This window comes from Heterobasidion irregulare (assembly GCF_000320585.1).
Source record: "Heterobasidion irregulare TC 32-1 unplaced genomic scaffold scaffold_03, whole genome shotgun sequence".
NCBI lineage: Eukaryota > Fungi > Basidiomycota > Agaricomycetes > Russulales > Bondarzewiaceae > Heterobasidion > Heterobasidion irregulare.
Window position 1 is genome coordinate 2,183,432 of NW_009258199.1, and position 23,645 is coordinate 2,207,076.

A 23,645-nucleotide genomic window follows, 5' to 3' on the forward strand; every position below is an offset into this window, starting at 1 on the left:
GCCGGATAGACAGACCCAAGGCTGGGCGCAGTCCACATAGTGTACTCCAAGGGCGCAAAGAGAGAGCCAATAACAAGAATTGAAGAAGCCTGCCGACCTCGAGAGAGAAGAAAGGGAGGTCGCACATCCCCAGCGCACAAGGGTACTTACGATCGCGAATGAACTCGGTACGTTTCAGGGTGCACATCAAAGACAAGGAAAGCATCTGCCATAGCGAACACTACGGTGCTCCAAGCTTCTAATGCCTGCAGCATCAGGACCGAAGCCTCACTCCTCAGGAGAGCCGAATTTCTGACAAGGTGGCTCAAAGGACGGTTTGGGTGCAGAGGGTGCTTCGATGAGCTTCGCGTCTGCTGAATTTGTTGCAGCCAATGAAATGGGATGCAGAGGGCGGGTGGTCTAGAGCGGGAGCAGGCTTATCTCTCGTTTCTCGTCCGTCGAGACTCCGTTAAATCAACATGCACGTCCAACGTGAGTACTTGGACACTGACACTTCGAGAGATTGCAGATCGCGGAATCCCGTGTCTCGTCGAAGCGACACGCGCGATTGGCGTGAGGGACCAAGAGATCTAAGTACAGCGTTTGGAGACAAAACGAGGTTCCAGAGGCGTATGGAGCCTCGTCGACATGCTTGTCATGGCTCTGTGGAATGGGGGCGGACCAGGACCAGGCTTGAGAAGTTGGCCAGGACGGAAGAGTACGGAACCGGTGAGAGCCGGATACACGGTTCTCCGAATGGGCTTTTTTGTGCTCGACGCAAAGGCATCTAAAGGCATACCATACTCGGGGTGGCCTAGTAGGAGGGTTTGGGGTGGCAGTCTGGCGCCTTTGAACCGCAAGGCGCTATGAAAGGCTTCACCGAACGTACTCACTTGCCATATTCGGTCCGATGCATGGACCGGCGGGCGGATGTATTTCCCTTGCAATTCGAAGCGGGTTGCCATGATGCAAAACTCTGAAACTAAATCATGGAGGCAAATCTCACGAGCCCTTGAGGCGATCTCGATGCTTAGGCCCTCTTAGACCCCGGCGCAGTCTCGAAACTGACGGCTCTGCCGCAAGGAAAATGTCATCTCACGGTTTCACAGTCAACATGTGCCCGAATCTTTCTGACGGATCTATTTGCCACCACCTCGTGGGCTCCCCCCCATGTCTTCACAGTCTGCGATCCCTCTTTTCCATGATCGGAATTTCAGCACCAAGACCTCGTTGCTCCAGCTCTAATATAAAAGCTCTTGCTCACAGCGCTATGTCGACCATATCCACCACCGCCAGCAACAGCGTCGTACGGTTGAATTCCTTTCTTCATCTCTGTCTCTCAGCTTTCGTCTACTCCTACACGCCCCTTCTAATATCCACTAATTGTTTCATCCTTCGTGAGCCTACATACTGCCCTTTCGTCCTCCTAGATATGCTGACTTTTCCCCCAGGACATGGATCAGATGTACTCATTCGACGCGATCCTCTTCCCCTCGGACGGCCGCGCCCCCCACGTCGTAGCGCTCATGACTAGCCCCGCTTCTTTCACGGATCCACACGCTTTGCAAATGACCCCCAATTCTCGCGTTCCACACCCTGAGGTTTACATGGACTACATCGCCGAAGGACTTGGGACCCGTGCTTGGAGCTGCCAGGTACGCCCTCGCTTTTCGGTCTAGCAACTGGCTTGTTGATCGTGTAAACGCGCTATAGCTTGTCGAAGCTCTCGACGGCATGAACAAGAAGTTTACCAACCCGTACATCATATTCTATCCCGTCGTCTCTCGCGACGGTATGCCATTCCCCGTGAATAAGGCTGTGCGGGAAATCCAAGGAAAGGCTTTCAGAGAGGACCTTGGATGGCGCGGAAACATTATTGTGGCCAAGTACCGCGACAGTCGTTTCATGGCGATGATGAACGCGTCTATGGCGGATTTCCCCATTCTGAAGAACTATCTGTCCACCCATGGCTCGCCGATTAGGGTAAGCGAGCCCTCCTCTCTTGGTCCAAGACCGGTCGCTTCATCTGCTGAGCCCACTACCAGCACTTTTGAAGGGCATCACGGCCAGGCGCCTAGAGGATCTCGTTGACTCTGCTTCGTTTGAGGACATTGACTGGTGCTCGCGTCCTATTTCTTTTTACTTCTATCTTTGATATTGCTCTGGTATGGCCCTCTCTCTTATCTCGATATGTTGCGGACCCTTTTTTATGTTGTGTATATCGACAAAAGTATGCCTGTTAATTTGACAACTGTATATATATCGTCACGGACTATCACATACAAGATAGCGATACACACTCTATGTTACAATTCGTCTCGAGTGCCCCCTTGTGAAGTCACCTCGGGCTTGAGTCTATGTGGATTCCCACCCTCTGCGATCGCGGCGGCCTTTGGGGCTTTCTTAGGGTCACAATGCTCTGGGATCGAGCTAGCAGGATCAATCGGAGGATGGCTGACCCGCCCGACTTTAAAGTATGTCTTGTGGTTCGCGAAGAACTGCTTCCAGTGATTGACGCTCTGAGATGAAAGCCGTCAGTGAGCCGGAGCGGCGATTTGAGCAGTTTCGCTGCCGTACCTTGAGTTCTTTCTCGCTCAGCCCGCGGAGGTCATGTGTCTGGTGTGCTTGGAAGCAGCCCGTTCCATAGGCGCGCGCGGCATCTTTACCAGCCCTGCAGTGCATCAGTGAGCAGTTAGCAATGAGGGATGAAAAAACGAGATCATAACGAAAAACATACATGATGTGGTAAGAACCACCCGGGCCGTACACACGGCGATTACTGGAGACGTCATAAACATCGCCGTCGATCTTGAATGGTAGCCAGCGCCCCCACGCAAGGCGGTTTAGCGATCGGGTTCCAATCTTATAGCGCGACGCTGAGAAGGATCACTCACGGCTAAATATATAGGCTTCTCAGCATCACTGCCGTCAAACTTTGCAAGGTAGCCTTCAGAAAAGAGGCGCTGGTTCGACTGCAAGGCAGCAGCAAGTCAACACAAGCGGTAGAAGCACATACGGCGAACAGTGTCGGCGCGTAGATCGTGAGAATTAGGCTTACTGGCCAATATGTCTTGAGATTCGTCCACTTGCCCTCATATCCCCAGAAGAAGTCCCCTGCGATGAATTTCCCGGCTAGCATGATGAAAAGCAGAGTGTAGACTAGTAACTTGAGCAGCTCGACGACGCCAACTTCGCGTTCCGCTGTAGGGTCAGGTTCCTCCCGGCCCACCTCCTCACCTCTCGCGATCTTCTCATCACGTTCCTTCTTCCGCACCAGCCACGCGTTGTGCAGCTGCTGTTGTTGATCCCGGTATTCCTTATAACTTACGACATATCACTAGAATGAGCAGCGCCTCGACACGACGCGAAGAGAAGGACTTACGCTAGAAAGGGCCGATTGGCACGTTTCGTCGAGACCATGCGGTCGGGGATGCTGGGATCCGCGACCTTGGGGGATTCATCTTTGAAGTTTGGATCCGGCTTGGCTTCCAAGTTGCTCAGCCACGACATGGGAGAGGGTGGTGGACGTGGACGTGGAGGGCGAACCCAGTGTCGTGTCGTGTGAGACAGTGTGATCGCTGAGCAGAGCGAGACAATCGACTCAGGCACGTGCGTCTGACTGCATGATACGCCGGGTGCCTTCCATCTAACTTGACCCTTTGAACTGGGCCCACTGTGCCTCTCAGTACACGCTCCTTTCTGCTTGCATCGAGCTACTTATGCGTCTGCGTTTCAGGTCCTTAGGTGAATTCCAGAATGTGACATTGTTTGAGCCGCGTCCGGGGTGTATTCAAACCACTTTTGATTCCGCCGAGGACTGCACTCTGCTGGGCGGCCTTTGACGAATGTAGGTCCTGCCCTGTCCTGCCCATCTAATCCATCATCTCTCCATTCCTCCGACGTACAACTATCTAACATTCCGTGGGTACGCCTGGGACGTCTGATCACAAGTGTTTACCATTGCTTGGATAGCGTCGACTATCACAGCGGGGTCCCAAACCCTGAACGGCTCTGCAGGTGCAGGCCGACATTGCGGCTGGTCAATCAATGGTGCTGCCCTTCGAGGTGAGCTTCCCCTCTACGAGATGCACCGCCTGTCCGTCCACCGCCGAAGAAGCCCCAATCGCTCTGGCAGACTCCCAGAGCCACCCTTCCATCCCATTGTCACGCTTCACCGGAGAATCTCAAGTCGCCTTCTCCCGCTCAATCCACATCCGGTGCCGCTATTCCGCGAACGCACGTCGGGTCAGCACCTTTCTATCACTGGATGTTTGCGACCGCGGTTCCACGGGCTTAGGTGAAGTGCGTTATGCCAACAATGGTGCAGTCGTCTGTGGTCACAACGCCGCGGTGATCCATTTCGCAGATCGAAGGAGGTCGAAGCGGCCAGAAGACCAGAACGAGTGGCACGATGGGTCTTTTGTCTTGCGCTCTATGCTTTGGGCAAAGCTTCGCTACTAACGACCACCTCAGATGGCTCAGAGCAATGTATTTACACCTCCGAGGGAAGACTATACAAGGCCACTTTATGTATTTATATTGAGACGGGTAGTCAAGGAAAGGTAGTATTAGTGCAATATATCACTCAGAAGAGGACATGTAGAGTATCATAAATGTACAGGTGGTATGACGAAGAAAGAGACAAACTAAGGCAGATGCATGTGGAAGGTGCAGATTGGAGGATATACGGACCCAGACCCATGTATATATAGATAAGGGGAAAAAAACTGTCTGGATAGAAACAGTGGTGTGAACACGAAAAGATCCCCTCAGCGCGCGCCGACGGTGTCGCAACGAACCCACATTAAAACAGAGGGAAGAGGCGGGGCATCGAGGTCCGATGCGGACAGAGGTGATTAATAAGATAGAGGAGCCAGCCAGTGAGTATGACAACCAAAAGGAAGATGCAGCAGAACATGCGAGATTTTGAGAGCGAGGAGGAACGTGAGCCATAAGAAAGCAGAGGTCAGAACATCGACGACGTGGCTATCCTCATGACTTTTCGTTCCACACAAGCTGTTCCCGCTGTGGATCCCTCGGCCGTGGCCGTGCCTCACTGGCTTGCTGCGAGACGGTCACATATGCACCACCTATCTCCTCTGCCTCGGGGTCAAGGCCTGGAGGAACTGCCGGCCCAGAGTTTGACATGTACTGAAGGTCGCTGTCTAGGAAATCGTAATCCTCGTTCTGGTTGCGCATGACTACAAACCTCGGAGTCTTTGTGAACTAGAAACATCGAAAGATGAGGGGATGAATCGTCAGAAGGGCGAGTGTGAAACACACCTTTGGCACTGAGTCTGTCGCCATTAAGCGGAAAACATGGGTCTGTATCCGTTCATAAAGACGGATCATAGTCTGCAATTGCGTGGCGTTAAAGGCGCTGAGCTGCTCTGGTTCGAGACGACCTTGGAACGGAGTGCCAGTGAGGCCGGCCATCACCTCGCTAAGGTACCCTGACAGCTCGTTGCGAAGACCATGATCGATGTTGAGCTCGCATTGACTTGACGGGGCGAGGTACGTCGTATAGATGAGGTATGCCTGGTTGATCAGAGCCTCGTGATGCTGCTCCATAGCCTGCTGCCCTGGCGTGTTGCTCTTCCCGGTGCCGGTCAGGGGTCGCTGCGTGGAGGAGGCAGACGACGTGATGTTAAACTTCCGCTTGAAATCCTCGACCTCGAGCCAGAACGACAGGTTCTCCTCGCAGAAATTGTCCCGCAGGAACTCGCGGAACAAAGAACGAAGTGGAGGTTGGTCAATGATAAACTTCAGCCGCTCCGTGTTGCTCTCCTTCCCGTGCCGCTTCTCGTGGTCGTGAGCGTTCAGCTTCTCCGCGAGCGAGATACGACGGTGAATCTTGGCGTCACTGGGCGCGTGGGGAACTTTGCTCTCCTTTCCTCCATCCGACGACGAACGTTCCTGAGGAACAAGATTGGCCGTCGAGCTGTTTGGCGAATCACGTTGCTGGCCACGGCTGTCCCAACGGGCTGTGCGGATACCTTCGTCTGTGATCTTATAGATGGCCTTCGCCGTGCAACGGAATTCACCCGTTTGCTGAAGGATGAAAAAAGGGGTCAACGTGGGCCGATGAGATAAAAAAGGGAATTGAGCAACGTACAGTGACCGGGGAGTTGCCGCCAGGTGCAGATCCGCGGACAGTGAAAATAATGGCGGAATCGTTGTTCTTCCTCTTGTCGGAGACCAACGTGATCAGGCCGAAGCGAACGAACTGTGCCGCCATCTCTGCGGCTTCTTCCCTTCCTACCACCGATGTGAAATCGCAGAGCCATTCGAGTGCAGCCAACGCCGGGAAGCAGTACTTCTGAACGACAGACTGGGTCCTGCCAGCAACCATCCCCCGATCCTGAACATCCATGAGCTGAATGCCCTTTGAGCGTTCGTGATACGCCTGGCTGACATCCAGAGGTTGCGCAGTCTGTGGAGGGTAATTCGCAGACCGGCCGACGAAGCGTCGGAATAGGGCGGTGATGACAGACTGTGAAACAATGATCTCGTCATCAACAGACCGTCGCTCGAGATGCAGAAGCTTCATGCAGATGGGTTGGGTCGCGAAGACGTGGGCAAGATGGTCGCCATTGATCCCATTCCGGCTGATGAATCGCTCGAGAACATGGAGACCCTTGGGCGTGAGAACGTACACGCCGCGTTCTTTGAACAGGTTGGAGGAGGGGTCGGCAGCATTTTCGATGAGACGGGCGTCCATGAAGTGTTGGCTCATCGCCTTTGCCATATCGCGGGTCATCGAAAAGGTGGTCGTGGTGGTCGTAGTAATCACTCTGGAGGGTTCCCTGGGGTCCGGCCCGCGATTGGACTGTGAAAACTTGAGGGATGCAAGATTGATAGCAGCCTCATCGCTGGCGGGGGGGGGGGGAGCGGTCAGCGTCCAAAGGGGAGGGGGGGCGGGCGCGAGAAGACGCACGTCGTAAATGAGTTGGGATATGAACGGAAGAATTGCTTGTGGGTTGTGAGCTGGAGGGAGACTACGAGGGTTGCGAAGAGATCCAGCGTGTCCTGTCAGAGAGGGTAAGACAAGGTACGCGGGATTCGACGAGAAAAGCAAGGCACCTTGAGGAAGGGACGACCGCGCTTTGTTGTCTTCATCATGTGGGACGAGGAGGCAGCGGGACTGGCATCCTGCGGAGAGGGCATTGGGAATGTGCTGTGGGGGAGGGAGAAGGGGTCAGGAGAGGACGGGTGCGGGGACGGGGAGTATAAGACGGAGGGAAGAAATTAGAGAGAAAGACGATGGGGAGAGGAGAGAAATGATGACAAGAGACAAGAGCCGTGGTAAGTAATTTCGTTGGCAACCGCCTCTCCCGCCCCTTTTATCCCTTCTTTCCCACGCAGTCACTGCCTCCCCAAACAGGAACCGCCGCCGTGCTTGCTTGGCCAAATCCCTGCTGCATGCCCCCGGCTCCTCTCTGCTTGCAATATCGAGGCCCGACACCACTCACTCACCAGCGTCCGCTCGCTCTCTCTCTCCTTCGCCGCGCTCTCAGTCCCCCTCCGCTTGATTGCGTCTGTCGCCAGGCTTGTGTATGTCAACTGCCATGCGGCCGCTCCGATCTTCCACTCCGCGTCGTCGAGCCGCATCCCGGCAGCTTACCGGTCAGCCCGCCGTGTGTGTGCGCATCTGTTTAGACACCGTCGCTTCCTGTCTCCTTGGTTCTCTGTTCCTTGAACTCTCCTGCGGTTCGTGGACCCGTACAACCTCAAGTCGTCCCTTCTCGTCCGCCTTGCGCTTGCCCGCAATCAAACTTGGCCTGACTCGCTCTGCGGCCTGACACTGGCCTGGCGCGGCGCCCGGCCTCGCTGCCAGGCCTCGATCCGATCGTGCACTGATTATCAGAGGATAATCCTGTTCCATCGAGGTATCTGGACTGTTCCGCACGCGAGATATCTATATTACTTCTTGCCTGCATCGTAATAGCAATGTCCTCGCTGCAGTATAAGTACTGGTGGTATGCAGTCTGTATCGTCACCGGGTCAGTGTACTCCATCGTTGACCTCCGTGGTCTCCTGGCGCTGGGATACATGACCGAGCCAACATACGTGTCTTATCTCATTCGGTAGAGAGATTGTCCATCTCCAGCTGCCGACGCAGCGGCCGAGAGGTGCCGGCCCCGGGCATATGAGCACTTACTCGATATAGCCAAACGCCTACCTGTTTTGATCTTTTCTGATCCTTTGAATTCCCTTACCGCCGTGGGCACAAACGCGTGTTTTCGAGACAGCGCTCGCGCGTCAGCTGAGTGATGACACTCTCGACGTTGTCGCAGCAACCCGGACTTTCGTTACACACCGATCGGCGCAGGTCGTATCGCTCTGAGACGTGTCGGAACATGGCTCTCATACTACCTAGGCCTTCGACGAGCCTAGGCCGTGTTCTCGCACCCATGCTGCTGTGTACAATAGACCTTCGAAACCCGTAAGCTCCCGTAAGGAACTCCATCCCGAGGTTCAAGCGCTCTGGGGCCTCGCGTCCTGGTGTTTTCTTTTTTCTTTTCTCTTTTTGCGTTCCCCGCATGTCGTATGCTGCCTAGTACGACTCATTGGCAAAGCGTTGAACGTTGTATGATTCAAACTCCAAGATGGACCTGTACACCGGATTCAAGGTTAGGGTCGCTTACATAGGGGAGGCTGTGGGAATTTTCTGGAAAGCGATCGAAGGAGAGAGAACGCGAAGGCCGAGTATACATACCCAGCTTATGCTCCTTCAACGCGTTCCTCATCCACAACCATCCTTATAATCATGTCGTCCGTAAGATTCATTTCATCGTCGTCCGTGCGACCTTCATCCGTACTGATCGCTCACGACGGCTGAGAGCAGGCCGATGCCCTGAAAGCCGAAGGCAACAAGGCTTTCGCTGCGAAGAACTACGACTCGGCCATCGACCTGTTCTCCAAGGCGATCGAGCTCGACCCCACAAACCACGTCCTCTGGTCGAACCGCAGTGCCGCCAAGGCGGGAAAGAAGCAGTATGAGGGAGCGTTGGAGGATGCGGAGCAGGTGCGTGCGATCGAGTGATCAGCGCGTCGTATTCGTACAGTGACGGCTCATCCGGCGTTCGCAGTGCGTCAGGGTGAACCCTACCTGGTCCAAGGGTCTCGCGAGAAAAGGCGCCGCTCTTCACGGATTGCGGCGCTATCCAGATGCGATCGAGGCATACGAGGCGGGCCTCAAGCTTGAGGACAGCCCGGCGCTCAGGAAGGGCCTGGAGGAAGTGAAGGCTGCGCAAGGTGTGTGTAGGTAATGGACGTGATCGTCATTGATTGCTCATCGTATTGCTAGCCTCTGATGAACAAGGCGATGGTGCTGAGGCGCTCGGCCTCGGCAAGATGTTCTCCGACCCCAACCTCATCGGCAAATTGGCCTCCAACCCGCGAACGCAGAAACACCTTGCAGACCCGAGCTTCATGCAGAAGGTATCCCATACCCTTCTCACCACTCTGTTTCATCCTTCCGAATCATATTGTTCTCAACATGCATGCAATAGATCCAATTGATACAACAAAATCCCCAACTCGCGAATTCTTTCCTTCAGAGTGACCCTCGCATGATCGATGTTCTCGGTGCTCTCATGGGCCTCGATATGCAAGGCTTCTCGCGCCCCGAAGGCTCTGACGATCTGCCTCAAGGGTTCTCCTCAACCTCTCCCCCTCCTGCCGCTGCCTCCTCGACATCAAAGCCTGCACCCTCTCAACCAACCCCTTCCACGTCGTCCGCCGCTCCAGATGTCGAGATGAAGGACCCAGAACCCGCAGAAGAAGACGAAGACGCGAAGGCGAAGAAGGAAGCTGAACAGCAGAAGCAGCTTGGTGGCGCCGCGTATAAAAAGCGCGACCTTGAGGCCGCAGAGCAACATTTCTCGAAAGCGTGGGAGGTGTGGCCCAAAGATATCACGTACCTCACGAATTTGGGCGGTGAGTCGCTATTCGTGCCGTTACCCTTGCACGGGAGAAATTGATTGGGTCTCGAAATCTTCAGCTGTCTACTTCGAGCGGGGAGACTACGACAAGGCTATCGAAACATGCGAGAAGGCTGTGGAGGAGGGTCGTTCTGTAAGTCCTGTGTTGATAACCAAATCGAAGCTCTAGCCAACTGACATACGACATACGTCTTGTCTAGCTGCGCGCCGATTATAAACTTGTCGCCAAGGCTTACGGTCGCATAGGTACTTCGTACAGCAAAAAGGGCGACTTGGCTACCGCGATCAAATTCTACGAAAAATCATTGACGGAGCATCGCACGCCGGACATCCTGGACAAGCTGCGCGCAGCACAGCGCAGTAAGGCGGAGACAGATCGTCTCGCATACATCGATCCTGCCAAAAGTGAGGAAGCGCGTGAGGAAGGGAATAAGCTGTTCAAGGCAGGTGACTTTGTTGGCGCCGTGAAGTGCTACTCGGAGAGCATCAAACGAGCACCGACCGACCCAAGAGGATACAACAACCGGGCGTTGGCATACACGAAATTGGCAGCGTTCCCTGAGGCGTTGAAAGATGTGGATGAAGCCATCAAGGTTGATCCAAAATTCGGTATGCCTTCTGTCAGACCGTCGCGACAGCTGGAATTGACGGTAATTGTTGGTCAACAGTCAAGGCGTACATTCGGAAATCAAGCGTGCTGTTCGGTATGCGCGACTACACCAAGGCGCTGGAGGTGATCCAAGAGGCTACGGAGCATGACGACGAGGCCAAACATACGACTGAGATCCAGCAGCAGATGATCAAGTGCCAAAATGCGATCATGCAGCAGCGGGCGGGTGAGACGGACGAGGAGGCGCTCCAGCGGGCGATGCGTGATCCCGAGATCGCGGTACGTTCGAACAAATCACAATTGATATCGCGCAGTCGCTCATTTCTTGCTTCGTGCGATCAGGGCATTATGAACGACCCAGTCATGCAGTCGATTCTCCAGCAAGCGCAAGGCAACCCAGGGGCACTACAGGACCACATGAAGAACCCGACAGTAAGGGAGAAAATCATGAAGCTCGTCAACGCTGGCATCATTAAAACGCGGTGAACGTGGGTGTTTTCGATACTTGTTTGATGCGGATATAGAGCATGTTGGGATGTCGGAAATGTTTTAACAAATTTGTACCATCATCCTCAGTATATTTCATCTTGCTGCTTGCTTGCTATCGAGGATAGGTGAATTGGACCGAGGTAATCCACATTCCGCGCTTGTCACTCGGAGTCCCGCCGAAGTCCCATAGTCCCAAACAGTTCCAAAGGCTGAGGGACCGGGAAAGCCACTCCTTCGAGTTTGCCCTGGTTGGTGCCGGTCTCCCCTGTCCTCCCCTGTCCTGCCCCTTTCCGTCCTGTCCACAGCCTCCGTGCAATTGACAGGAACCAAACGGAATTGACATCATCCCGCCTAGATCCTCCGATCTACTCCACCATTGTACAATGAGCACGCACCTCGAGGCACTGGATGCGAGCGTTTCAACAGCACAATGAATCCAGAAACTCCTGAGTTTCTGCGATTTTCGGAGATGGTTGCTTGGCTTTGCAATTACTCCACCCTGCTCCATCGTTGAATTCGTCTCCGGGGATGAAATTCACGGCAAGGAAAGGCAATGAAAGGGAGAACGTTGACGGTCAACGGCTGGACAGGGAGGTCATTCTGTAATTTCCACAGCGACCGCGACGGCCGTTGTCAGTATAAGCACCGCCATCGGTGTGTAGTCATTTTTGTCGCCGGCTGCCCATCTGCCTATCTAAGGGTTTCAACGCACGCCATTCGGTCGTATACTATGTGAGCGGTCAGCGAACGCCTGCCCACCTATTTTCAGGCAATCTCCGAGCTCGTCTTCCCGACGCCCGCTTTCCGGTCTCACCCCTCTCGATGCAGAGCGCGCCCCTTGTCCAGGGTCTGCAAACTGCGGTTTACTCTTACCGAGAAAAAAAAATCGATTGTGCCGAGCACGCAACAGTCATAAAAGGAGCCGGATATGCTTTGATAAATTCAGTTCTTGATACTCACACCGAGTACAGCTGCTCGCCCTGTCCATTAGTGTGTGATATTCGCAATTCAATGCACAAACGAGAGCCGTAAAATCCTTTGTGTTCACCAGGTCCAATCTTTCGTCCCATTAGCCTTGAATGCGCCGACGGCCGCTTCCGCATACTGCTGTCTCGCTTCTTCCTCACCGCCGTCCTTGACCTGCCTCCAGATCGCAACAGCCTGATGTACCTCTCTCAGGTTGCTGAGTCCCACAACCGTCGGCATCTTCCCTTCTCTGCTCCCAGTCCCACCCTCAGCCGACTTGATTGCCCAGCCGATCGACACAGAGGGCAATCCGCCCTCCCATTCCGCACACCTCTCGACCGCTTCTGCGGAAGCTGCACGCATATCTGACGAAGCAGGATGCCAAGCGGGAGGAGTTGCAGTGAGGAGTCCCATTGAGAGCGGAGATGCCGTGAGCACCTGCGATATCTTAGCGCGGCGGATGAAGGCAGGGAGGAAAGAGAGAAGGCTGTCGTTCTGTAGAGTCAAATGACTATAGGAGAGAATCGCATCGAGGGGACGATAGGGCGCAGTGTTCAGGACAAGGATGGCCAAGCGAAGCAGAGTCGGGAGCGGCAGACCTGACCGATGTCAATAATAACGATATAAGACGCGTGATTTAGAAGGTGAGGGGAAACGCACCTGTAATACCAATGCTCTTCACCACCCCTTCTTCTTGAAGTTTCCGCAACTCAGCGACAGCATCCAAAATCTTCTGATCGCCCTCACCCCACACTTTTGCTTCCTGCCCTTCATTTAAGCCATATGCTTCCGCCTCCGATCCAAGCGCGCCGAGATGTACGCCCTCTGTACGCAGGGCGACAGGGGTGGCGACGAACTCAATGTCATGTAGATACACTGTGTCAAGATAGGTGGTATGAAACCTGGCCAAACTGCGTTCGACGCTGCGCCTGATTGTCTTCGGAGAATAATCGAAATCGGACGAGCCATAGCGTCCACATTTTGTCATCTACCAGGCAGAAAATCAAATGAATCAGCTGAATCACAAATCTAGACGAGACGAAAGAACCAATTTGTAAGATTCGCGAGGAAACTCGGCCTCCAACCCCTTCAGTGCCGTTCCGAGAACGATCTCGGAGGATCCATAGTAGGGAGACGTATCAAATGACCGAATGCCATAACTTTCGGCTGCGATCAGACCGCTTGACATTATTCTTTGTTGTTGTGCTCACCGCAGCGCCAGACGCGTAGTACGAATTGGGATGTCGCTTGCTAGATAGGCCTCGTCGTTGTAAAAGTGCGACCACGCCGCTGCGCCGAAGACCAGTGATGAGACTCTCAAAGGGCCGATCTCTTCCTTGATTTGAAGGTACCAATGGGTCAGATAGGATGATGGTACGTGGATGTGCGCTCACCAGAGGCCGACCCTGTTTGGGCGCGTCATCTTCATCGTCTGAAATAGAATTCAAGGGTGGAAGATAGAAAACGGGTTCAGGAAGGTCAAGTGCAGAGCTCATGTTACGTGTAAGTTGAGGCAAATTGCAGGTCAGTTGTAATCGTGCGCTGATGGCTTCAAAGCTGTCATCGATCATGCAAACCCGGGCCGCTGCGATGTTTGGTCACAACGAAGTCACACCGACAAGGGAGGGGGAACAGGGATGAAATAGGCAACTGGACTCGGGAATTTACAGACAGGATGTACTGCGCGAACCACGAACTCCAGATGTGCTAGATTACTGAATGGAAGGTATGATGCGGATTAGAGTTTATCGCGACTCCAGCTGTAGGGGTGTGATTAGCATCATACGGGGACTCGAGGGGGTAGGAGAAAAGAACATACCTCTTCTCAAACTTCTGATTCACTGACAGCATCTTCAGGTTCTCGTTCTGGCCCACGGTATTCCAGGGCGTGGGGTTGTTCTTTGTCCAAACAACTGCACAGCACAAACGCATCATCAGGCAGCCAAACCCACACAGCCACGACCGCCACTTACCATTTGGCCCTCTGGCCAGGCGAGAGACGTACCATCCACCGCCAACAACGGCGAGACCCACAACAGACCAGCTATGTCACACGCGCTCAATCAATCCCACGGAAGTCAAGTGTGGTCATCTGAGCACTTGATACTTACATGGGGATGGCCTGACCCACGGTATTATGAGGACGCTTTCAACAGAAGAAAGATAATTACGGACCTCAACGGCAAACCAGTGCTTCATAAATGTCCTGCGCATCGACATGTTGCGAAAGTGTTATAGATAATTACTGCCTTCACCGCACGCAGACCCCTCTGGTATCTTGTTGACGAAATTCCCACGGTCCTCAGCTCCGGCCCGCCCCGAGGCCCGCGCTAGTCGTTCTCAACATCAGCATCCTACCTCTGCCTCAACGCGTAGCATCTAACAAATAACCATGGTAGGGTCGCAATCTATACGCCTTTGGATTAAAAGGCTCTGAAACTCTTGTACCCACAGAGCGATAACGCAGGTGCGCATGAAGCAGCTTGTTTCCTGTGCCGCCTGACTGAGCTCGACTCGTCGCGCAGAGTACAAAGAGGCGTTCGCGTTATTTGACAAGAAGGGCACTGGTGCAGTTCCGCGCGAGACTTTAGGCGACTTGCTCCGCGCGCTGGGACAGAATCCTACACAAGCGGAAGTGGCGGACATCGTGAATGCAGCGCCTCGGGACGGTACGATCTTGATCACTTTGTTGTGCATCTATATTGATTTACTGGAGGCTGTTTCGGGTGACCATCAGTGGACTATAGGACGTTTTTGACGATATTGAACCGGCCTGATGGATTCAAGCCTGCGGGAACGCCTGGTACGTGTACTGTATATCTTCATCCCGCGCTTGTAAGAGAGGGGCTGACGCGACGATGTGCGATCGATACGTGTTCGATAGAGGAATTCATTCGCGGATTTCAGGTGTTTGACAAGGAAGGGAACGGGTTCATTGGCGCGGGCGAACTGCGGTACGTGCTCACGCAGCTGGGAGAGAAGATGTCGGACGAAGAGGTCGACGAGTTGTTGAAGGGGGTGCAGATTGGCGCGTGCGTATCCATTTCTCACTAATTCTTATCTTTGTCTGCATTTCTTTCGTTGTTCTGGCCACTGATGGGCGCTTGCGCTTTCTCTATAGCGACGGGAACGTCAACTACGAGTCGTTCGTGCGTACCATCCTCAGCCAGTAGTCAGGTGTTGTGCCATATGCATGTCAACGTTTAGCTTTTACTTTCGTTCATATCCAGTGAATGTATTTATATCCAGCGTGTAACAGTGCCCAACGATACGAACCTCGAGCTTGATCGATGATCGTCTGTGCTAATGGTTTGCGATATATGTGCCCAATGAACTCGACGACAGTCTGACCTGCGATCGAAGTCAATCACCGCTGCTCCACCGCACGTCTGAGATCCAGCTGACGTCTTGGTGTCGATACGCGAGGAGCAGCTCAGAGCAGCGTTTGATACTGCAGTTGAATATAAAATTCCGGCAATGGCACCGTGGAAATAACAACAATGCAGTAACAAATGGAGATAACTGGCATAGAAAAATCATGCAATGGCTTAATAGTCAAATCGACTTCGCAACAGCTGCGAAAAAAGGGGTCCGCAAGTGTCCGTGCAGTATTTGAATCCAAAAATACATTACAAGCAACATGCAAATGCACGAAGTATCTGGTGTGATACGAGAGCATCAAGCTCTACGTATATGTGAACGCAAGAACCGATAGTCAACAAGAAATGGGATCACGAAGGGGGGTGGGGTTTATAATGTCAACAAGTGGGTAAGGAAGCGAAATAATAATACTAGTCCATATTCGCAAAAGAATCGAAAAGGGGCATTGAAGAGACATGAGGAGATAGTGTGTTGAATGGGATATGATTGCCCGTGGTATAGAGGGTATGCTGGATTGGATGGTGCCATGAATCAGAAACAAAGTTAGCAAGTACGTTGGAAAAAGACGTCCGTGATCACCAACTTGATCCAACAGCCCACTCTATCGGTACCCATGAACGATCTCATGATCCTGATCGAATTTTCCATTCATCTTCCATCCTCAGTCGCAATCTTTTCAGCTGCTGCTCCTTTGACACAAACCCTCGCTTTACATCGGGCTTTACCTGCATACCACTATTGAACAACATCTTTGGCGTCAACTGCTGGATTTGCTTTATTTCTTCTAGTCCGCTGGAAGACGCCGTACTGCTGGCACTCTCGCTTGAGGGTATCATACATATCGCGGCCCCATTGCTGTTCAATCGCGAAGCCCATTGAGACACGGGGTTAGGTAATAAGTTCGTGAAGAGTCGTGTCGCGAGTGCCGAAGTCGACCATGTACTGTCTTGTTTCAGTGGTGCGACAGCTTCGCAGGATCTAGGAGATTCGCACGAAACAACGTTGGCTGCATGAGACATTACAACAGAATGATTAGACATACTCAATGGAAATCTGTGCTGAGAGATCAGACCATTGGGGGGTTTCCCACTGTTCGTAGGGATCCTGGAGGCGGCGTGAATTTGGCGCTGTGGTTGAGGAACAAAAGTAGGAGGCGAAAGGACATTTTGTTTTGATACGAGCAGAGGGGAAGCAGAAGGCTGAGGTATAAAAGAGGGCCTAGCTCCGCCACGCTGGGAAGGAGGAGTGACGAAGGAGATTTGGTCGGATGTCGTAAAAACAGGAGCAGGCAACTTTGTGGGCATGTCAAAGCGTTTGAGAGACGTTGCACGAGGGATGGAAGAAGGAGACCGCTTCCCTTGCCTAGTGGGAGACTGACAAGAAGGTGTCTCGAGCTTAACGTGCTCACTGACAGGAGACGTGAACAATGACTGCGGCAAGGAAAACGAATCCTCGTCGCTGGACAGTTCATAGAATGGAACGGGCTTCCTGTGAGGAGGAGGAGAAGGAGTCTTAACATATTCTGTCGATGCCGGCGAATCAAATTGTGGGGGGATTGTGAAAGTGAACCTTATGCCACCATCGACCTCTTCGCCTAGTATTTCACTGTCTTCCTCGAGATAGCCTTCCTCTTCGGGTTCTTCCTCCTCCACTACGACATCCAATAAACCTTTCACTGGCTCCTCAACGACTTCAACCCCCACGTCAGCTGGGAGGACGAATGGTGGGAGCTCGTCATCGTCTGATGTATCGAACGAGAACCCCTTAGCAAATGGGCTCCGAGAGCCATAGTCACTAGGTGGAGAGTCGTCCAAGTCCTCTAAGCAGCCAAAGAAACGATCGACTTCTTCGAGCTGGCGAGCGAAAGGAGTGGGGGCTGTGCCCTTGGCTGGGAAAGACCAAGCCTTCGAGAGTGATGAATGACGGTCATGAGATGGAGATGAGGAATTTGAATGGTCGGGCGAGACAGAGCCGGATAGAGGAGCATCTGTTGGGATACCGAGCCGAGGGCGGCTGCTCGAACGGGTAAAGTCGTGGACGGAACCGAGGGAAGAGCCGCCGGGGGACGCGAAACTCATGTCAGAATCCTCTTCGTCTTCGTATCCAGCCAATCCGTCCTCCTCGTCGAAATAGACTTGACTGTCTTCATCCTCCTCTACCACTGCCTTCAACTCTACACCAGCCTTCCCGTAAATTCCGTCCACAGACTCAACATCAGTGAACGAGCTTTCAGAGTCGATAGAGCTGAGACCAAGGCCTCTGCGGCGGATAAAGGGTGCCTGCTGAGACGGTACCTCATATTTGGGCGGTGTAGGGGTGGCGAGTAACCCAGCACTCTCCAACTCCCTTTCGACTTCCTCTCTTCTCGATCTCTCCTGTGCCAACTCGGCCTTCAAACGAGTAACTTCCTCCTCCGCTTGCTTGCCCCTCTCGATATCCCCTTGCAACTTGGCGAATTCTACCCTTAAAGCGTCACGCTCCCCAAGCGCCTCGTCAGCCTTTGTCGCTTTCTCTTCTGCAAGCTTCGCGATCGCTCGCTTCTCGACTTCTACCAACCCGAGTCGCTCACGAGCAACCCAGGCTTCCCTCCTTTCCTGATCCACTCTCCGGGCTAATAAGGCTATCTGCTTGTCCATGTCCGCGACACGCGTTCTCCACCCATCGACATCCCTTTTCAGCTCGTCGCGCTCAGCTTTGAGATCTGTAATGAGTTGCAGCATCTCGTCACTGGGCTCCGATGTGCCAAAAAAAGAGCTTCGAGCAGATACATCGGATGCTGATGATAAAGGACGTGAGCGGGGTCGATTAGACAGGACGCGTTCCAGATCCGTGATGCGAGCCAACAGGGCCTGTTGGGATTTGTAGAGAAATTGGTGCTCGTTGCCAGAGAGTGGGCGAGGCACCCAATCGCTCTCGGAATCTGTCGATGCCCGGCGATCGGAAGTGGGCGTCAGGTCAGGAGTAGGAAGTCCGGCGACAATATGGGTATGAAGGGAAGGCTTGTATCCAATGCTGCTTCGTCTCTTGAGAGGCTCTGGTGCTTCGACGGATGACATTGATGAAAGGCTGTCGGTCCGAAAATTCAACGAAGAGCGACGAGAAAAAGTAGTGGAGGGCCCGGTGATAGGGGACGATGTCAAAGACTGACGCCTGGTGACGGTCGTAGAAATATTCGTGATGGTATTTTCGTTCATAGAGGATAAAGAATTCAGGCTAGGTGAAGATGAAAGAGTCAATGACTTTAATCCAGAAGGCTTCGGGCTTGGTGTGTAAGAGGGAGTAGGCAAGTCGCCGTTGACAGCAGATATCAAGGACTCTGGTGTGAGTGACAGAGGACGAAGACTGAGCCCCATAGGGCGGTGACGAGCAGGTGAAGGAGATGGCGTGGTTATCTCAAGCTGGGAAACAGCGGCGTTGTTGAGTGCCTTGATGGAAGCAGGAGTCGGAGGAAAGTACTGCTCCTCCTCTCGCTCCTCCTCTTCTTCCTCCTCTTCTATGAGGGTATGCAATTGGTCCTTGCTAGAAGAGGACACGAAGTGTTTACCAAAAGATTCGCGCTTGCCAGCGACTGCATTAAGGCCAGTGCCGAAGCCGCTCCCAAAGCCAGGAGGGAAAGACGGCTTGCTCGCTGGATTGACGACTCATTAGCATGATATAATCCGAATGTTGAGTGCACGCACGAAAATCAGCCATCCGCCTCTCAATTTCTGGGGTATTGAGTTCCGGAATCTCGACCTTGGAGAAGGGACGGAGGTCGGTCTTGCCTTCAAGAGCCCAAAGTGCGCGTCTCCTGACAGAATCCTTGTCCCCAAGGTTAATGTTTTCGTCACTATGGGAAGATGATAGTTCGGGGAGAGAAACGCCCATCATCTCCGCTGATTCTCTGCGAGTGGAAACTGATGATCTTCGACGATGATGCGAGTTTGGTCGCTTGTTGTTGATGGAACCCAATGATTGTGAAGAAATAGAAGAAGAAAGAGATGGCATATCGTTCATGGAATTGTGTGAAAGTGAAATAGAAAGCGAAGGGGAAGAAGAAACTGAAAAGTTCCGAGAGTGGGAACGTGAGTGAGATGGTCTCGTATGGGACGGGCCTGAATTTGACGACGGCAGCCCTCTACCGAGTCGGAATGATTCAAACTGTGAGGAAACCAGAGGAAGAGTTGTCAATGTCTGAGCACGAAGCACTTGATGGAGCCAACTCACCCTCTTCTTGTCGATGATCTCGTCATCTCTGATGCTCTCGGTGACCACTTGGGTACGGTCCATTTGTGATTGAGTTTTGTGTAAGTAAAGAATGGCGTGCGGCTGCAAAGAGCGCGTGTGGGACTAAGGAAGGGAAGAGGACCGTACAACGGTGGACACCTTTGCGGATGGACAAGATGATAGCGACAAGCAAGAGCTGTTTTCAACCTGGAACCACAATTACATACAAACACTTCGGCTCACGCCACATCCGGCTCTCCCCACCGCAAAACCTGGGGAAGTGCCCTGCAATTGCCGCCTCGATGCCTTTCGTGACTCGACCTGCCTCAAAAGCTTTTCGAGGGTCCTTTATGTTTGGTATTTATCTGGCCCATTCGATCCCCATCGCATAAAAACCGCTTGCGCACTGAAGGAACGCTCAAAAGGCATCGCGGCGTTCCTTATTTCACACTCGGAGCTCGGAATCAGCTGTTATCTGGAAACTGCGAAACAATAGAATTGTTGCTTCAGTTGCGCTCTGTCTCTTCTTACAGCCGACGTCTCCTTCGAGCTACTCGACAGCCTTACACTCATAAGACCTCCCCGCACCACCATGGCTCACCTAGTAAAACCTGTCCCTCATCAAACCGTATTTTTTGTTTGCGATATCCAATCACGGTTCAGTCAGGCATACCCTCTTATATCGCCTTACTCGTCTGATATCAACGTCTTGAAACCGTTCGTTGTGCGGATCAGGGAATGCCATTCACGGTTTCGAAGAAATGGTTTCCATGGCCAGCAAGATGCTGAAGTTCGCAACGGTCGGTACCATGACTCGATCAGTGTACATTGACAGCGTCTTAGTACGTTCCTCAGATACTCGAGGTCCCAGTCGTCTTCACAGAGCAGAACCCCAAAGGCATCTTCCATCCCACTATAAGCTAAGTAGGCCCTCTCACTTACGTTGTTTCCCACAAGCTCTCGGCTTCACGGTTCCAGAGCTGTCATCCGTGCCTCTGGGACAGCTTCACCTGGGTACAATAGACAAAACCCTGTTTTCCATGGCTACGCCCGAAGTCAAGTCCATCCTTGAAGCTCGAAGTATCAAGTCAATTGTCCTTTTCGGAATCGAAGTCCGTACTTATCCTTATCTTCACCACCGTCCGGACGCCCGTGTGTATCTATTCACCGGATCATATAGGCTCATGTTTGCGTGCTTCAATCAACACTCGACCTTCTCCAATTGGGATACGATGTCTACGTCCTTGCGGATGGCGTATCAAGCTGTAACAAAGAAGAGGTGCCTCTTGCACTCGCAAGGATGCGCCAGGCCGGTGCTCAAATTACCACGAGCGAGAGCTTACTTTTCCAACTGCAGCGTAAGTTTCAAAGACTATGTATCTTCGGCTTTCTCAGTACATCTATATTCAATATTCAGAAGATTCCTCAAACCCGACTTTCAAGGCATTTTCCTCGGCGATCAAAGCGGAAAAGGAGACTACACAGTCTGCAGTCCAAAAGCTCCTGACACTTCGCAGTGCACTCTAATGGAGAACGAGTTCCAATCGAATCGGACGAGAAGATCATAGAGAATTTCTGCTTATTGGATGTGAGATCAAGGACTTACATGTAGCCTAAGGAGAAGTAGCGTAGCACCTACGGATTCGCGAATTCGAAATGTTGAACACCAAGGACAGCGGTCTACCAAACTCTTCTCGAACAGAAAGCACTTTTAACTGGGCCTTGATGGAATGTCATTCAACGGTCGAGACTGGCTCTCGACAGCCTGGCACTCCTTGGCATAGATCCGCGGAGACCTCTGTCGCACAATGCCAGCAGGGAGCAGCAGGGACTGTGAAATTTAGATTCCGTGTATGTTTTTCCACGACTGTCCCGTTGTTTAGTAAACCGCTGTAAAGCAGTGGGCCCTGCTGAAGTTAGTGCCAGACTGATCCGAACGGCTGCATGCACTGCATGGGACAAGACAGATAGAAGCTCCTCAGGTTCAAACTAGTCTCAAAGAATACATGCTACTTTGCGCCACCTTCATACCTTCGTCGATGAGACGATGTGTAATATCAAAGTTTACCTCTACTCCAGCTGGAAAAACAGTTGTGTTCAGGCACCTTTACCAGCGAAGAGTCATTGATAGACATACCTCTTGTCGAATTTTTGATTGACTGTCATCATCTTGGGTGTCTCATCAGGCTTGATGTCATTCCACGGCGTGGGGTTAGCCTTTGACCAGACAACTGCACATGGAGCCTAAATGAGAAACTTTCGGTGGACTCTGAAAGCAAGGAAGTACCCACCATTGGGTCCTCTGGCAAGACGGGTCATGAACCACCCACCACCTACGAGGACGAAACCAACGACCGTCCAACTGAACCTTTGTCAATATCACTTGCTAGACATTATAGACAACTTCAAACACACATAGGAATAGCCTAGATGGTTGATTATTAAAGTTCATCGTGACAAACCGAGACACTAGAAGAATTCGCACCTCAACGGCAAACCAATTCTGCATGAACGACCTTCTGAGCTTGTGGGACATTGTGGAACAAGTGTGAGAGTACCACGGTCCAAATTCGTGTCTTACAAGCTGCGCGCTCCGCAATGTTCACAGGCCTAATGATTTCGTCATTGTGGTCTCATGTCTCTATGAATCCGTTATGTTCCGATGCACGAGTCTAGAATGCAACCCTGTGACGAAGGCCCTGCCTAGAATGAGCAGGACTGCTCTTTCTGGCCAGGCGTAAAAATAACGAATTGTGACAATATCGCTAGCCACAGCTGCGCATATTGGGCAAGTATATCGGATGGTGTATCAAAGGAGAGTGATACCCCACGATGTCAATATGGAAAGTGCACAAAAACAGAATGCTCACAAGATCATACCTAGACGGGGACATAGTGGAAGATCTGAGCGTTTTGACAACATCTCTTTTGTTCTACCGTATGATCATTCAAAAGGTGAAGGCAACAGTACTTCGTCTTCTTGACCGATTGGGAGAGAGGGAAGCATGTTCTTGAGGAAGCAGAAACTGTGATCCACGCCGATGCATGATGGTGAACAACGAGCGCGCATCGGTTCCTCAGTATTCTTAGACCAGGTAACCCTGACGTGGGGTTTATTCTTCTGTCTCCTGAACACTGTCCGAGCACTGTCCGAGCTCGTCGTCGTCATTCACGCATATCCTTACTCGTCGGGCCCCTTGTTGCGTCAACAGGGTACAGCAAGATGCAGTAACCTCAACATGACCTAATGGACGTGAAGATCGAAATTTGTGCTCACGACGTTTCACAAAATACACAGGTTTGGATTTGGGTAAGAATGGGGCTGGAGGATTCTAGAGAGCATGTAGACATCAAAAAATTTTGACAACGGTACGTTCAACCAAACCACCTAAGCGCTGCCCTCACCTAGATCAACATATCAGATACCATCCCGAGGAACATGATGGTTGTAGCCTGCTTATCATATACTCATGTATGGCAACCGTGAGTGATCTGCTATGAAAACGTAAGCAGAAGATTACATTTTGCATACAGGACCCCTGGAACGGTTCTCAGATACTCAATTATATATATCATCATCTAGTATCCGATACTCGAGGGCAGACTTGACGAGAGACAATCCAGGGGCAGCAAGCATCAAATTATAGATTAGATATTTGTTTATTGATCCTCAATTTCAAACCAATAAGCTAATACATTGGTCGAGGATGAGCTCAAAGATATGATCAACACCCGGTAGACATGTAGACTCGTACACGAGCTCGGCGATGTCGCGCGCAGACGCGAGCACAGTGATGCACTGGTCGACCATATGGTCCGGGCACGCAGAGAGGTAGAGCACGCTGTGGGCGGCGGTGCGGCAGCGGCGCCTGACACGGATGAGGGCGGAGAGGTCGTGCGGGGCGACGTGCATGTAGACGAGGCTGAGCAGGATGGGGAACATTTTGCGCATGTTGCGGAGGATTGAGGAGAGTGTGTGTGCAGGGGCGCATCCCCTGGATTGTCTCTCGTCAAGTCTGCCCTCGAGTATCGGATACTAGACGATGATATATATAATTGAGTATCTG

The 23,645-nt window shown here is 52.4% G+C and overlaps 13 protein-coding genes across 13 annotated transcripts; 5 read left to right on the forward strand and 8 right to left on the reverse strand.

Annotated features, from left to right (window-relative positions):
- Nucleotides 1-1,179: 1,179 nt before the first annotated feature.
- On the forward strand, nucleotides 1,180-2,133 carry HETIRDRAFT_408540 (uncharacterized protein). The gene is made up of 4 exons (XM_009545856.1): nucleotides 1,180-1,376; nucleotides 1,431-1,634; nucleotides 1,693-1,962; nucleotides 2,025-2,133. The coding sequence occupies exons 2-4, from the start codon at nucleotides 1,434-1,436 to the stop codon at nucleotides 2,031-2,033; spliced, it is 480 nt and encodes a 159-aa protein (XP_009544151.1). The 5' UTR covers nucleotides 1,180-1,376; nucleotides 1,431-1,433; the 3' UTR covers nucleotides 2,034-2,133.
- A 242-nt stretch (nucleotides 2,134-2,375) lies between these two features.
- Nucleotides 2,376-3,489, reverse strand: HETIRDRAFT_241019 (uncharacterized protein; the record flags this gene model as incomplete). Its single annotated transcript, XM_009545857.1, has 6 exons — nucleotides 2,376-2,498; nucleotides 2,557-2,650; nucleotides 2,717-2,787; nucleotides 2,874-2,951; nucleotides 3,038-3,302; nucleotides 3,362-3,489. Coding segments are annotated over 6 exons (759 nt in total), but the record flags the coding sequence as incomplete, so codon positions are not given.
- A 1,071-nt stretch (nucleotides 3,490-4,560) lies between these two features.
- HETIRDRAFT_170983 (uncharacterized protein) lies at nucleotides 4,561-4,932 on the reverse strand (the record flags this gene model as incomplete). The annotated part of the gene is made up of 1 exon (XM_009545858.1): nucleotides 4,561-4,932. One exon carries the CDS (start codon nucleotides 4,930-4,932, stop codon nucleotides 4,561-4,563), a length of 372 nt encoding a protein of 123 aa, XP_009544153.1.
- Nucleotides 4,933-4,971: 39 nt separating this feature from the next.
- Nucleotides 4,972-7,101, reverse strand: HETIRDRAFT_313242 (uncharacterized protein; the record flags this gene model as incomplete). Its single annotated transcript, XM_009545859.1, has 5 exons — nucleotides 4,972-5,205; nucleotides 5,263-6,030; nucleotides 6,095-6,851; nucleotides 6,917-7,008; nucleotides 7,063-7,101. The coding sequence occupies 5 exons, from the start codon at nucleotides 7,099-7,101 to the stop codon at nucleotides 4,972-4,974; spliced, it is 1,890 nt and encodes a 629-aa protein (XP_009544154.1).
- Nucleotides 7,102-8,735: 1,634 nt separating this feature from the next.
- On the forward strand, nucleotides 8,736-11,139 carry HETIRDRAFT_473128 (uncharacterized protein). The gene is made up of 9 exons (XM_009545860.1): nucleotides 8,736-8,758; nucleotides 8,828-9,007; nucleotides 9,072-9,237; nucleotides 9,290-9,423; nucleotides 9,495-9,921; nucleotides 9,986-10,059; nucleotides 10,127-10,535; nucleotides 10,595-10,815; nucleotides 10,879-11,139. Exons 1-9 carry the CDS (start codon nucleotides 8,750-8,752, stop codon nucleotides 11,020-11,022), a joined length of 1,764 nt encoding a protein of 587 aa, XP_009544155.1. The 5' UTR covers nucleotides 8,736-8,749; the 3' UTR covers nucleotides 11,023-11,139.
- An 849-nt stretch (nucleotides 11,140-11,988) lies between these two features.
- Nucleotides 11,989-13,560, reverse strand: HETIRDRAFT_63218 (uncharacterized protein). The gene is made up of 5 exons (XM_009544994.1): nucleotides 13,386-13,560; nucleotides 13,203-13,327; nucleotides 13,040-13,151; nucleotides 12,652-12,979; nucleotides 11,989-12,590 (listed from the first exon to the last, which is right to left on the reverse strand). The coding sequence occupies exons 1-5, from the start codon at nucleotides 13,485-13,487 to the stop codon at nucleotides 12,070-12,072; spliced, it is 1,188 nt and encodes a 395-aa protein (XP_009543289.1). The 5' UTR covers nucleotides 13,488-13,560; the 3' UTR covers nucleotides 11,989-12,069.
- A 51-nt stretch (nucleotides 13,561-13,611) lies between these two features.
- Nucleotides 13,612-14,229, reverse strand: HETIRDRAFT_408545 (uncharacterized protein). The gene is made up of 5 exons (XM_009545861.1): nucleotides 14,167-14,229; nucleotides 14,103-14,113; nucleotides 13,965-14,035; nucleotides 13,811-13,904; nucleotides 13,612-13,751 (listed from the first exon to the last, which is right to left on the reverse strand). Exons 1-5 carry the CDS (start codon nucleotides 14,209-14,211, stop codon nucleotides 13,730-13,732), a joined length of 243 nt encoding a protein of 80 aa, XP_009544156.1. The 5' UTR covers nucleotides 14,212-14,229; the 3' UTR covers nucleotides 13,612-13,729.
- A 129-nt stretch (nucleotides 14,230-14,358) lies between these two features.
- HETIRDRAFT_146925 (uncharacterized protein) lies at nucleotides 14,359-15,188 on the forward strand. The gene is made up of 6 exons (XM_009545862.1): nucleotides 14,359-14,386; nucleotides 14,446-14,458; nucleotides 14,517-14,660; nucleotides 14,729-14,794; nucleotides 14,876-15,023; nucleotides 15,113-15,188. Exons 1-6 carry the CDS (start codon nucleotides 14,384-14,386, stop codon nucleotides 15,162-15,164), a joined length of 426 nt encoding a protein of 141 aa, XP_009544157.1. The 5' UTR covers nucleotides 14,359-14,383; the 3' UTR covers nucleotides 15,165-15,188.
- A 268-nt stretch (nucleotides 15,189-15,456) lies between these two features.
- On the forward strand, nucleotides 15,457-16,239 carry HETIRDRAFT_142431 (uncharacterized protein). Its single transcript, XM_009545863.1, has 2 exons — nucleotides 15,457-15,881; nucleotides 15,956-16,239. Exons 1-2 carry the CDS (start codon nucleotides 15,855-15,857, stop codon nucleotides 16,112-16,114), a joined length of 186 nt encoding a protein of 61 aa, XP_009544158.1. The 5' UTR covers nucleotides 15,457-15,854; the 3' UTR covers nucleotides 16,115-16,239.
- On the reverse strand, nucleotides 15,600-19,641 carry HETIRDRAFT_444245 (uncharacterized protein; the record flags this gene model as incomplete). The annotated part of the gene is made up of 5 exons (XM_009545864.1): nucleotides 15,600-16,350; nucleotides 16,415-19,000; nucleotides 19,053-19,201; nucleotides 19,284-19,489; nucleotides 19,579-19,641. 5 exons carry the CDS (start codon nucleotides 19,639-19,641, stop codon nucleotides 16,325-16,327), a joined length of 3,030 nt encoding a protein of 1,009 aa, XP_009544159.1. The 3' UTR covers nucleotides 15,600-16,324.
- Nucleotides 19,642-20,097: 456 nt separating this feature from the next.
- On the forward strand, nucleotides 20,098-21,246 carry HETIRDRAFT_439216 (uncharacterized protein). The gene is made up of 6 exons (XM_009545865.1): nucleotides 20,098-20,240; nucleotides 20,314-20,378; nucleotides 20,434-20,476; nucleotides 20,536-20,690; nucleotides 20,759-20,936; nucleotides 20,996-21,246. Exons 1-6 carry the CDS (start codon nucleotides 20,171-20,173, stop codon nucleotides 21,103-21,105), a joined length of 621 nt encoding a protein of 206 aa, XP_009544160.1. The 5' UTR covers nucleotides 20,098-20,170; the 3' UTR covers nucleotides 21,106-21,246.
- Nucleotides 21,247-21,542: 296 nt separating this feature from the next.
- HETIRDRAFT_439217 (uncharacterized protein) lies at nucleotides 21,543-22,128 on the reverse strand. Its single transcript, XM_009545866.1, has 5 exons — nucleotides 22,064-22,128; nucleotides 21,994-22,004; nucleotides 21,870-21,940; nucleotides 21,716-21,809; nucleotides 21,543-21,657 (listed from the first exon to the last, which is right to left on the reverse strand). Exons 1-5 carry the CDS (start codon nucleotides 22,112-22,114, stop codon nucleotides 21,636-21,638), a joined length of 249 nt encoding a protein of 82 aa, XP_009544161.1. The 5' UTR covers nucleotides 22,115-22,128; the 3' UTR covers nucleotides 21,543-21,635.
- Nucleotides 22,129-22,966: 838 nt separating this feature from the next.
- On the reverse strand, nucleotides 22,967-23,530 carry HETIRDRAFT_103050 (uncharacterized protein; the record flags this gene model as incomplete). Its single annotated transcript, XM_009545867.1, has 2 exons — nucleotides 22,967-22,983; nucleotides 23,275-23,530. The coding sequence occupies 2 exons, from the start codon at nucleotides 23,528-23,530 to the stop codon at nucleotides 22,967-22,969; spliced, it is 273 nt and encodes a 90-aa protein (XP_009544162.1).
- Nucleotides 23,531-23,645: the final 115 nt, after the last annotated feature.